This window comes from Labrus bergylta, chromosome 4, assembly GCF_963930695.1.
Source record: "Labrus bergylta chromosome 4, fLabBer1.1, whole genome shotgun sequence".
NCBI classification, from domain to species: Eukaryota; Metazoa; Chordata; class Actinopteri; order Labriformes; family Labridae; genus Labrus; species Labrus bergylta.
In genome coordinates, this window is record NC_089198.1 from 9,864,916 (window position 1) to 9,878,272 (window position 13,357).

The 13,357-nt window shown below is 43.7% G+C and overlaps 1 protein-coding gene across 5 annotated transcripts in view; it reads right to left on the reverse strand.

Moving 5' to 3' along the window:
• The window catches only part of zeb1a (zinc finger E-box binding homeobox 1a), a 68,840-nt gene extending 55,717 nt beyond the window's left edge, over window positions 1-13,123 (reverse strand). For 4 of the 5 annotated variants that reach the window (XM_065953661.1, XM_065953658.1, XM_065953659.1 and 1 more), the window contains exon 1: window positions 12,985-13,123. In XM_065953661.1, coding sequence (XP_065809733.1) covers window positions 12,985-13,042 — 58 coding nt within the window. In that variant the 5' untranslated portion in view covers window positions 13,043-13,123. Of the gene's footprint in view, window positions 1-11,257; window positions 12,038-12,984 lie in introns of those variants that run through there. The other variant, XM_065953657.1, reaches the window with a different exon arrangement.
• Between the last annotated feature and the right edge of the window lie 234 nt (window positions 13,124-13,357).

Below are 13,357 nucleotides of genomic sequence, written 5' to 3' on the forward strand. Positions count from 1 at the left end.
AGATTGATGTTCACATGTTCAACACGCTGCCGCTGATAAATCTGCTGTAAAACGTCTACATCTACTTTCTGTTGGACTGTAAAGAGACAAAGCGTCTGTTAACAACATAACCACTGTGCACAAAGCTCCATACTGGTAGCTGAGATTAACTCCATGTATCTGTGAGCTCCCCATTAAGATGCCTGCTGCATGAGACCAGAGGGGGAAAACAAACAGCGTTGATGAAACCCAGTCGTGAGGTAGAAGAGCTGCAGCCTTAGAGCGGCACCTGTGCCAACTCTCTTCTACTGATAACCCAAAAAGGAAAACTGCAGCTCAGCCAGACTTCTGCTTAGGGTTACATACTTGATGAGGGCAGGAAATTAAACTTTTTTTGCCCGTCGGCTGCACTGGCTGATGGTTTCCTAAAGTCAACAGTTCATTTGCAGAAACGTCACAGATGCCAACATTTTAAGAAGCCAAGGTCAAAAATCTTCAAATTCTAATATTTTAATGCCGAAAAATAGGAATGTGCTGAAGGCACCTCAGTGTAAAAAAAAAACCCACTAAGACTAACTCTAAAGAGATAAAAATGACTCTCATGTTATTCTGGATTCTGTCACTTTAATTGTCTCTCACAAAACTGTTCAGTAAAACTAGTGGTGAGTGGTTTTGCATCTGATGTTTGATCTTGTCATTTGCAAAGTGAAAGTGACAGTTTACCTCTGCAGGTGTAAAGATAGCACCAAGCTTCCCCTACATGCACTCTGCACTCTTGCACGAAGAAAACATTGCTGCGAGGGATATGCAGCATTATGAATATGGAATTGTTGATGCATATTAAGTAAAATGAAGATTGCAATCAGCGGGGTTAAAACGAGGCCACACAATGACTGCAACAGCACTCTGACACAGGAACCCCCCTGAGAGGTCACTCATGAGACCATGTCACTCACATCCTGCCATCACAGACACGCCCACTTCAAAGTAGACAAGCATCAAAATCATACACCAGTGACTGTTCTTAACAGAAAAGTCAGTCGTGCAAACAGCTTTGCAGACTTCAACTTTGAAGAACCTGCAGGAGAAGATGAAGAAGAAGAAGAAGAAGAAGGGGTGTTGGCCTTGCCCCATTGGTTTCCCCCACAGGGAAGGTAGAGGGAGCCAGAATCCCACCGAGCGGCAGCAGCAGCACAAACACAGAAAACAAAGTGATGATGAGAGAGAGCCATGCAGCGTCGTCTGTCCGCGTCCTCTTGAAGACTGAACAGCTGACGCCTCAGCAGTCACGCCGCAGCACCGACGCTGACGGAGAAACCGCTTTGATCGACAAAAAATTCACACAAAGTGGATCGTGAACGCTCAGCAGGACTGAAGAACGACACAAACAGTGAGGGGGAAATATCAAATACAGAAATACAGAACAATGACCGACACATCAAACAACACCAGATGTTGTTTTCTTATTAGAGTAACCTGCTCATGTTTTGCCTAATTAATCTACTAATTATGTGCTTTGAATCGTCAGAAAGGAGTAAAGAAAATAAACAGCTTCAAGAGTCTGAAACCAAATGAGTTCACACAGTGCTACAACATGGAGAATGAAAAACATAAGTGAGAGAAGCTGGATTAGTTTCTGATCGATTCATCAGAAATGAAACCAAAACGCTTGAAGTGTTTGAAGTGTAATTTAACAAGAACTAACAGCAGATATACAACCAGCAGAAATTGAGTGTTTTATCCTGTAAAAGAACGCTGATGAAAGGTCATCATTTCCCTGATAAATATCCATGGATTAGAGCCACATGGCCACACTGAATACCTCTGTTATCAATTAACTGTGAAACCACAAATCCTTCCATTGCTGCTGGCTGCTATCCCTGGCTTTTTATACAGCGACAAGTATGACGCAGGTTAACTTGTGCCACAAACCTCAACATCTATAGCCTCAGTTGATTTCCAATGCCTCTCCCTACATTGGCCTTCAAGAACATAACAATCAACAACTGATGCGATATGATAAGAAACGAACTACGATACTGTTTCCATACTGAACGACATGTAACAATAAGATACGATTGGAAACACTTCAGTCCCTTTTATATTCTCCTTACATTAGTGTGTCTGTGACTCAAATTAAGCTGCCTCCACAGTAGTATTGATGAGACGCAGAAAAATAGAAAATGACAAAACAATCCCAGAATAAAACAGCATCATGAGTGAACAACATAATCATCAATTAAACACAGACGGGCTGAACGTTATAGAGTCTGTGTTGTGATACTGAATCAGTGATAGAAGCATAGGGTATTAGAATAAAAACTTTCTGCAGGATGATTCTCAGGCCCTGTTCTCCCCCTGCAGAGAGCCACAGAGGAGGGGGGGGGGGGGGGGGGGTGGGGGGGGGGGGGTGCTGTTATTGTCACACCTCTGGTTCAAACGTGTTGCTTGATGCCTGCAGCTCATCAGAAAAATACTGCCCCGCTCTTCTCGCTCAGCAGCCGCCTCAATTACAGGCGGCTTCACCCCGTGCTCAGTGGCCCCCTTCATCCATCCCGTCTGGGTGTAATACATCAGGGCCCCGGTGGCCTCCATTAGCGCTCCTCCGCGGGGACAGGACAGCCTCTGAAGCGCCAGCACTCAAGAGAGTGCACTGGGGGCCCCCGCACTTTACCCTAACAGCTTCATCAACGCTGCATCCCCAGAGCCAGACACACACACACACACACACACACACAAACCACCACCACACACAAACACACAACCTCTGGAGGGCCCAATTAGCAGCCATCACCTGTAATTCAATAACAACACTCCCTTTTCTGTCAGCCTCTGCAGCTCTCTCCTTCACACAGCACTGACTCTGCGTGCATGATTTTCAAAAAGGACGACCGCTAATATTCTCCAGCATCAACACGCAGATCTAAATCAACGCTGACACTTTATTAAGGCGTTTCAATAGACCTGCATATTTTGTTTTGAGAGCAAGAGATAGCTCGTTCCTCCTCTCTCTCTCTCTCTGCTTCCCCGCAGTCACTTTGAAACACGTCATATATCAGCATCCCTCTGGCTGCGTGCTCTGCGCCACATGAAGCCCGACAGGACACAGAACGAGAGAGTCTCAAGTTCATCTTTAGAGTCAAATCCTGCTCACACCTCCAGTCCTGCATGGGTCGCAGAGAAACAACAGCTATCTGTCAAAAAAACACACAAATCATCCCGACGAACGAAGAGCTACACCCGTCCTCAGAACATACAGAACCACAGCGCATCAACACGTCTTTCTGTTATCTGCAGCCCGGTCCACACACAGGAGACCGACTTCTATTAAAGAGTAAACACAACTAAATCAAGTTGAAATACTTTCAGCGTCACCGCGCCCATGGGGAAATAAAGCACAGCAACCAATTGAACACAGGTTCTGAGAAACCATCTGTTTAAAACCCGTAAATTAATGATCATTTCAAAGAAATATGTTGATCTGAAGTGCTGTGATTTCATGGGTGTCTGGTTTTTCTTCTTCAACATTCTTCACCTGTTTTTGCTTCCATAAAGTATGTCAACACATATGGGCTCAAACTCTGCGACTAATGGTTATCTTCATCATCCAGTAGACTATTGATTATCTTCTCTTTGGATCAATGAGCTTTTGAGCAGAAAATCTCCAACTGCATGATGTAGGTGTGTTAGTCTGACTTAGAGAAATTTCAGCCAAACTAAAATGTTTGCATTATAGAAGACAAGTTTTAGTTCCACTAACACCATTAATTAACTTTTTCTAACAGGATGTAAACGTCCTGAGTGACTCTGCTGGTCTGATGCACACAAAGGAGCTGAGACGTACAAAGAAATAGTGACCTGAGTCAGTCTAAAAGAGGAGAATAAATCACTCTGCTGTGCTTCTAATCTAATTCTTTATTCCACTCCCACCTGTCCTGCTGCTGCTGCACCCACTGAAGTCCCTGGGGGGTCTTTAGTGAGTCCAGGCCCCTCCTAAACCACCTGTCCACCACTCGTGATTTATGTCTCCTGAGACTGCAAGGGCTGCTGGGAGATCCCCCTCTCTCATTATACCTTTTCTTTTTTTTTCTTTTTTAAAGCTTTATTGAATCTCAGATACATTAGAGTGTGTGGAGAATATTTTGGTCAGGGTTACTCAGTTATTAGATAAAGTAATCAAATATGAAATGAGAATAAATAACCTGCTGTTGTGCTTTAAGGTTGTTTGAACACAGACTGGTCCTGTGAAGATAACCGGGTTCCTGTGAGAAGGATTTTAAAGCTCCAGAATGGATATGTCATGCTACATGCCTAAAGAAACATTTTCCATTACTACACAGGTTTTTAGATCCAAAACCTTTTCCACTTCTGTCCTGGTCAAAGCTGCACAGATCACTCCCATGATTCCCCCCACCAGCCTGGGCATCATCTTTTGTTATTGTTTTGATTGCGAGCCCCCCCGGTGGCGGATTTTACATTCTGTGCGATTAAAAAGCGTCAAAACTTTAGACTCATTTTATGCTCCTCCTCACATCATCTCTTCTAAAAGTGAATCACGTTTACAAAACAATCAATTCATGAGCTGCACGCTATGATCTCTTTGTGCAATAAACAGATCCGTCTGAAGTCCTTAAAACATTTCAAACTAGTTTAAAAAAAACTGTAAGTAGGAAGTTGTGCTTTAAAGACAGAATGTTTTCAGAGTTTCTTCTATTGACACATCTCATTGTTCTGGTGCTTTTCTCCTCTGGGTGCCACATCTCTTTTCATTCCAGCTTTCCACACACCTGCTTCTTTACCTTTGAGACGTGTCCCAATTTTGAATGGAAGCAAATCAAAGCCAGTACAGCCTATCACAGGCCCGGGCCCCATTCCACTTCAATGACCAGCATGCACAGGATTACGGCTCCACTTATATACTCTACATGTACAGCAGCTCACAGAGTGATGAGCCTGGAGGCAGGCAGCAGCTTTGGGGCAGAGCTTTCGCTGATTTCTTTTTTATTTTTTTTTTTCTCCTCTGAGCTCTTGGAGCACTGAAGCCCTCCTTTCTGCCTCTCAGGCGGCAGGAGAGAGACAGAGAATGGAGGATGGCAGGAGGATATGCAAATGTTTTTACCACCGCCAAAGGAGAAGGAGAGGAGTTTCCCACCGGCTGAGTGTGAAAGAGCGCTCCCCCCCGTCTCCCACACACACACACACACACACACACACACACACACACACAGGACTTTGAATGGGACTCTTTCTTTTCACACACATTGGCCTGCATGCACGCACACACACAATCACACAGACGTATAAACACAAACACATTTAACACTTCTGCAACATGCACTCGTAGGAAGGTTAAGGTGGGTGTGAGGTGGGACGCTGGTCAGCAGCAGGACAAAGCGGGTCTCCTCTCCGCAGGCCGCCTGTCTTTCACAGCTCAGCCTCGGTTAGCATTAGCACCACAGTGCAGATTAAAGTTTTAGCTGCTAGCTGCTAGGGGAGCCTCTTGAATACATGAATATTCAGGTGGTATAATGCGCACGATGAAAGGGGCGACGGCAAAGCAGGTTACTTGTGGAAATGGGTTAGGCCACCTTTAAGAAGAAAGTGCTAATGCGACTTTGGCAGTTCCTCTGAGATTTCATGCTTCAGAGGAGCTGGAGGTAAACTTCACTTCTGGTTCCACATTTTGGCTTTTGTGCAGAGAGCGTAGGTGGCAGCGAGCAGCTCCGTCTTCATGACATCAATTTCAAACAGAAATTGAAAGAAGGGGACGACTTCGCTAAACTATCATTTCTCTCTTAATTTGACATGGTACGCTACAAAGAAAAACGGATCTTTTCTACTTCTCCTCTGAGTGTTGCACTTTGTGACACGGCAGCAGCAGCTTTAAACTCTGAATGCCTGTTCATTAAATCACAGCAATGAATGGGCTGAGGTTTTTTTCCCCCACAAACTATCCAGGAAGGAACCGACGTTAAAGCCTTAACTCTTAATCATTCTTTAATTTCTCTTGAGGCACTGATACAGCCATCTAAACTAAGCACTCTAACTGGATTATGTCGGGAATATTTAGATTTTATTTGCATGAGAACGTGTGCCAAGACCCATTTCTGCAGCAAACACGTGCAACAAGAAATGACATAATCATGCAACCTAATCGTTTTTCACAACTTTACCCTGAAGGTCTCGAAGTCTTTCCTGTCTTTCTGGGGTTTTTTTTTTCACAATAAATGCAATTAAGATGTCCTTAACGATGAACATGAACAGTAAAACATGTTCTTATAAATGTAAAGTTTAGACACATGAAAGCCTTCAAACTATTTTTAAGCAACGTGTCGTCGTTAAAAAAAAAAAAAAAAGGGGAGCACTGGTTCAGTTAAGTTCCCTGCACATGTGGCTCATGAGCTTTCTGTTGTGACAAAAAGCTCCCGGGCTGCTCTACTGACCTCTGACCTCTCCTGTGGAGGACGGAGAGGGTGGGTAGATTTTGGGAAGGAGGAGGAAGGGAGGAGGAGTGAGGAGGGGAGATCTTCACACAAGTGTTGACAGAGAACATTTTAGTGCCACAATGTGCCATGCTTCAGATTGATTTAGCCTGGATGACATAATAAGTATGAACCTAAAGGGCAGCACGCTGTTTCTCTTCCACCTCCACTAAGAATAGCTCTCATGTTCGCTGGGCAGAAGCAGATCACACCTGCATGGGGACAAACATGTCAGCGCTGGCTCTGTCATTTGTCACGTGACCAAGACGACTTTTTTTAATACAGAGTTCGGTGATTGAGGCTGTTTTGTTTACCTCCCAAACACACCCTGCAGATACCATGATGTGCACTATAGTGTAAAACTTCAACACTTTATGGCTTTAAAATTCACCATACAACATATTAAAGCGACAACAGATAGCGTTTTCCTCACTTCCCCAATCATCTTCTTGAGAGGTCATATGTGTTCGTTGGCGAGTAACCTGGAGTTGACTTCACGACTGATGAGTTCAGCATCTCGTCTGTAAATATTGAAATGATGTGAGAAGTGCTCATCGTTGATTCCCCAGAGCCAAAAGTGACATCATCAAATAGTTTTTAGTGTCCAATCAAGAGTCAAACACTCAAATGATCCTGATTGATTTTCAAATCCTTACAGTTTAAAATCAACTTCAGTGTACTAAAAACTCACTGCAGGAGTAATATTTGTATTATACTTAATAAATAAAGTTACATGTACTGAGCAGCAATACTTCCACCTTCGTTAGGCTGTATTTTTAAGGCATGTTTTTACAACTGATGTGTCAAGGTGTCTTTATCTTATTAAAGCGCATCAGCAGCAGCAGCAACTTCTTCCTCTCCCTCACAGGCAGCAGCGTGTTAATGCATGGAAATCCAAACAAGCAGGCCTGTGTTGTTATGCAAAGCCCAAAGGAAAGAAGCAGTTTCCCACCTTGATGCTAACAGATACACACACTCTTTCTCACGCACACACACACACACACACACACACACACACACACACACTGCTCAATTAGTCACAGCAGCAGCATCAGTAGCCCTGACGCACCTCCCCCCCCTCTGGACCGTAAAAGGCGATGGGAGGGGTTAATGCTGACTCGCTAAAGACGTCCTGGAGTGCTTTGTCATTCCACAGGCCCATTTGTGCAAGGGAAACAACACACACACACTACACTACACTACACTACACTACACTACACACTCACACACACACAGCCCCAGGATCTTTACAACAGGGAGAAAGTAACATGAATGACCATTGGTCATGGATCAATTAACAGCTACTGTGGACCACAACCACGTCTAACAGCACTCAGGATCCTCTCCCTCTGATGCAGCTCCTCATTCACTACACAGGTGGACGTGTGTTATGTTATTAATGCACCTTTGGAAAAAAAAAAATGAGATAAGCATAAAATCATGTTGGATTTTTTTTTGTTATTACATTCACAACGGACAAATAGGAAACGTCAAAAAAATCCAATATTTGTTATCAGACCTATCAAATGGATGAACCAGGATGAGGCCTATAAGCTACTGTACAATATGAAAGCTTGATATTATCTCACTCACATCATGACTCCTTTGCTCTGTAGGACAGCTGTAACTGAAACACCTCAGGGTGACCTCAAGACAATGGTTCCTTCACAAGACAAGGTGCAGCATCATAAATAAATCCTCTGAGAGCAAACATGCACCACAGATTCACTGATTCACAAGATATAGTCTTGCAAGTTAACTACAGCGCTGATGTGACGTGCAACATGCGATGCACTACTGGAGCATTACAGCATGAGCAAGGCAGGAGAGCTGAACCAAACAACAGACCCAGAACATGCTCATAAATGCATCAAACAAACAACAAGATGATCAAAGAGCCTATCACAGCGGAGTGACACAAACTCCTTTGAAACAGTAATTCAAAGCGCTTTCATATGAACAACTGTTTCCATGACCTGCTGTGGAAAAACGACAGAATAAGTGAGCAGTCTGCAAAAACAGCAACACTTGTCAGTGGATGCACTACATTCACTACTTTCACAACCAACACTTTTTGGCACAGCAATCGGCTCAAGAGCTGATTACTATCTCGGAGTCGGTCGCCCTTTTTGTTAATCTCATGCATGCACATGGAGTCGCTCAGGCAAACATGCATTATACTTTAAATTACTGCAAGATGATTTAAGACTGTTCTACTGATCTACAGCTGGTGTTAACATGATGTGATATGCAACAAAGGACCGGAAAAAGAAAGCAGAAAATATTAAGCCACTTAATTAAAAGAGACGTAAACAATCCCAGATGTATAATGATAATCAGCGCTTCGTATGATGTTTAAGATACATGAGCTGGATACACGCTCTGCTTTTGGTGCATAAGCCTAAATCTAAACAAATGTTTGTTGAAAAACTTCACAGGTCCTGTTTCCTAATTCTTCAGATAGCTCTGCGGGCAGGCGGGCCGGCGGGCAGGCGGCGGTGAAGGCCAGGTCTCTTGGCAAGATTGTACGTATGAACAGCGGTACGAGCCTGGGAGTAGGCCGCCGTGTTTATCCTGTCAAGGTATGTTAACACCAGGCTGCATTCCTGTAGTCCCTAAATTGCAGTGTTAGATTACAGCCCAGCTGAGACACACACACACACACACATGGAGTACTTTAAAGCAGGAGGAGGAAAAGGCCCTGGATGACGAAGCTGTGACCAAAGCAGCAGCAGGGCAGGGCCGGGCCGACACCTGACATTTACAGGAGAGCTGCAGAAGATTAAACATGAGGTGGAGCTACAAAAACTAGCTCATTCGCTAGATGTCTGTATATTCTTACACCTGAAAATAAAGGAAAAACAACATCGCCTATGCTGCCACAACTCACTGTGATGTACAGTAACGAGTGTCAAGGGTTTAAATTAAGAGAGCACGTTTACCGTAAGTGGAAAGTGATGGTTGTTAAGGGTCTCTGCAGGCCTATAGCTACATGACAGTCATCATTTACTGGGGCTTTTATACCAGCATGTTTACAGCTGCTGCATGCTGGGATATCATCAATATAAGAAGAGGAGCACGGCCAATTGCATTTGATCTATCAATACTAGCAGACAGGTTAGGTGCAGTTTATAGTCGGGGACAAAAGAGACATTTTAACCTCAGACAAACCTGAAACGAGTCTCACCTCTCTAAGGCAAAGAATGACATCATGAATACAGGATATAACTGCAAAAAAAAAAGGTTGAATTTGTATGAAGGGATGGATGACTAATGATTGAGTTAACCGCTCTGACTTAATCTCACTAAAGCATTAAAATGCAATATGAAACTCAAATTCTAAAATTGGGTTTGCAGCTGAGTGTGTGTGTGTGTGTGTGTGTACCACATATCAGTTTAAGGTGCTAATTTGTTATTAACAATGCACACAACAGATGACCGTCTTTTATTACACGGTTCTTCTTCTATTTTGATTTAATATGCAGAAAACTTTTTAAAATATGCCTAATATTTTGACTCTCTGTCTGTAATCCACAAAATATTAGACATATAGAGCTGGAGTTTAATCCATGACTCATTTAATTCAGGAGAAATGATTTGCTTTATGATAATCAAGAAGTCCTTTCAAGTTATTTTCAACGCAAAACATGCAAAAATAATATTTGTAATTTCAGATTTTCTGTCTGATGTGTGGCAGAAAGTTAGTCCACCTTTGGATCAGCATATATGTGCATTTCTCTGATGTTTCTATTAAAGCAATGCATGTGAGAATATGATTATTTTGCAGCCTCCATTGTCGTGAATGGGACCTGCAGCTGTTTGAACGTCATGAAGATGACGGGGCTTTGAGGTCATGGTATGTTAGCACAGGCTAATGTTTGAGCTCCTTTTGAAATTCAAAGCACAGAGATGTGTGCGTGGTGTGAAAACTAACACAAAAACACAAAAACAAATAAAACAAAAAAAGGAGGCAGGTAGAAAATGAAAAGGAGAAAGAGAAAGAGAGGCAGGTGATGCAAAAGCGGTGCGCACTGAATCACGGCACCTTTTTGCCATCTTCATTGTGCGTCCCGTTACGCGAACAATGACGCGCTCACTCCACACTATTAATCTCATTTCATCCTAATGTGTGTGGAAAAATTCAGCGGAACAAGACACTGAGGTACACTCAGGTTAAGAATGACAACCTTACGCTGCAAAGACGTGACGCTTATATCGGTGAAATTACACCTTTATAGGTGTTGCATCACCTTTGTGTATACCTGGCTGTCTCCGGGTCCAGAAAAAAAAAAAAAAAAAAAAAAAAAAAGAGGCAGCAACCCCGCCTTCACTGCAGTAATGGTACTGACCGCCATTCCCTTCCGCACACACCGCTCAGGAAATTGTATAACGAAAAATCACCTCAACACAATAGATGGAAACGTGTGGTTTAAAGGGGGAGCCTATAAGCACTGTTATTGTCCACGGGTGGGAATAGCAGAGTAATGACCACCTTATGCACCGCTCGTTTTCCGTGCAGACACACACACACACACACACACACACACACACACACAGCTGCAGAGTACACTCGATCAAACAGCCAGTCAGCACACACACACACACACACACACACGCGCGCGTAAAAATACATAAAAGCGGAGATAAAACATGCACAAGTGGGTCAGAAAATGCGTGTCGATGAGATAAATCCCGCGAGAATGAAGGCAAGGCGAGCATCCATGCGAAGCTGGCATGGCACACACACACGGTGAAACTACAAAAAAAAAAAAAAAAAAAAAAAGAATCATCTCTACCTGCACAAGTTGACATTTGGAGCGTTTTTTTCTGGCTCCTCATGAGACACCGAGGCTTTACGAAAAGAAGAACAGATCCTGTTCCGGTATCAGACGAGAGCCGCAGGTGTTATTTCTGTTTATTTCTAGGCCATTTGCAAGCCCCCCGTTATCCGCGTTCAGGTAAACATGATGATGATGATGATGGTGATGATGATGATGGTGGCTCCTGTACGGACGCGCAGAGTCACACCGTCGTGTCGTCAGCAGCAGTAGGAAGGATGTAAAAAAAAAAAAAAAAGGTGATTTCCAGCCCTTCGGCTCACACACATCGTGCCTCATAACGGTGTCTAAAAATATATTTACATTTATGGGTTTACTTTTCTTATTGGCTGACACGATGTGAGAGTGGGAGAGTACAGGTGAGAAACCGGCCAATCAGGATCCACGTTGAAACTATTGCATCAATACGTCCAAAAAAAAAATGTGGTTTTAAATCGTTTGCTTCAAAACAGGTGGAGTAGGGAGGAGAAAAGTTTAAAAAAATAAAAGTGTAGAAAATGTGAAAAAGAACCATAAAACTTCTTATTATAATTGTTTATAATTCCTATAGCCTCAAAATACTGCCTTTAGGTCATATAAAACTGTTATTATATGCTATTACATAAGATAAACCACACATATCAGCACTTAAAATAAAAATACAAGTGTCTCAAAACCTTTGCACAAAATACTAAAAATGCAGCTGAAACAACTTTTATATTTTCAGCACTGATCACGGTTTCCACCCCGAATTGTCAGGTGCAAAAAGTAAAGGTCGAAACAGTTTAGTTGGAGCAATTTGTTGAACAGACAACATAAATATTAACGCCAAATAGGAAAAATGTCAAATTACTCAATGCAATCTGGTGCGAGCAACAAGGAAACGCATGCACGAGTGCAAAAAAAACGAGTCAAATCTACTTTAAAAAAAGGATTGGAAATACGATATGCTCTCTCTTACCTTAACTATAAGGAAACATGTGGTGTTGCAGTTGCAGCAGGGAGGGAGGGAGGGAGGGAGGGGGGCTTAAACTGGAGATAAAATAAACATCCGACCTCTTTGCACATCACACTGACTGGAGCAGCAAGCAGTGAGTGCAAACCAAAGCCCATGCAAAAAAAAATAAAAAATCCTAAAAGATTCAAAATTCACCATCCGGTCACAAGTCTAACACAAATAAAAGTTGAATTATTTCGACCCTGGAGAGACAAACAGCACCGAGTGAGCAGCAACCTCGCCCTTAAAAAAAAAAAAAATCATACACTTTAACTGCAAAACTGCAAAACTGCGTCCTCACGGGCCACGTTGTTGTGTGAAAAAGCCCCGCAACCTGCCGCCAAGTGTTGCTGAGGGTTGGGAAAGTGACGAAAACAAGGCTTAGGAAAAGTGGAGAAAACTTTAAAAAAAAAAAAAAAGCAACAATGAAGCGCTCCTCGGGGTTATTCTAGCTGATAACGGTTCAGTCAGCCGGGCGGGCCGCCCTGCACCGCTAGGCGGACAGAGAGAAGCCAACCAGGTATAACGGTACACCACCACCACCACCACACTGGGACATGAACACATCAATACTCCTTTAAAAACTCCGTGAAACGAGCCCCAACTAACTCCCACAAGTCTTCTGGAGAAAGTTTAACCGAGTGGGAAAGCTCCCCGGCAGCCCGCCCCGGGTCGCCTTCCGAGCGGCTGCGGAAGAGTTCGGACTTACCGCTGCTCCTCTTCGGGTTCGCCTGTTTTCTGCGCTTACACCTGGGGCCATCCGCCATGATCCTCTCGCTGAGTCTGAAGCGCAGCCGCTCGCTAGTCACCTCCCTCCACCTCCTCCTCCTCCTCCTCCTCCTGTCTCACCCCTCCCTTCCCCTCCCTGTCCGCTTTACGACATCACCTTCCCTACCCGCAAAACACCTGGTTTGCGACACACCAGGCGGGGTTTACGGCATCACCTTCTCAAACACCTCAGCACATGGCCCCTCCTACTGGCCAAACACATGAGCGCGTGTGTGTGTGTGTGTGTGTGTGTGTGTGTGTGTGTGTGTGTGTGTGTGAAGCGGTTTCCAAACGGTGGTCCTACCGCTGTGTCA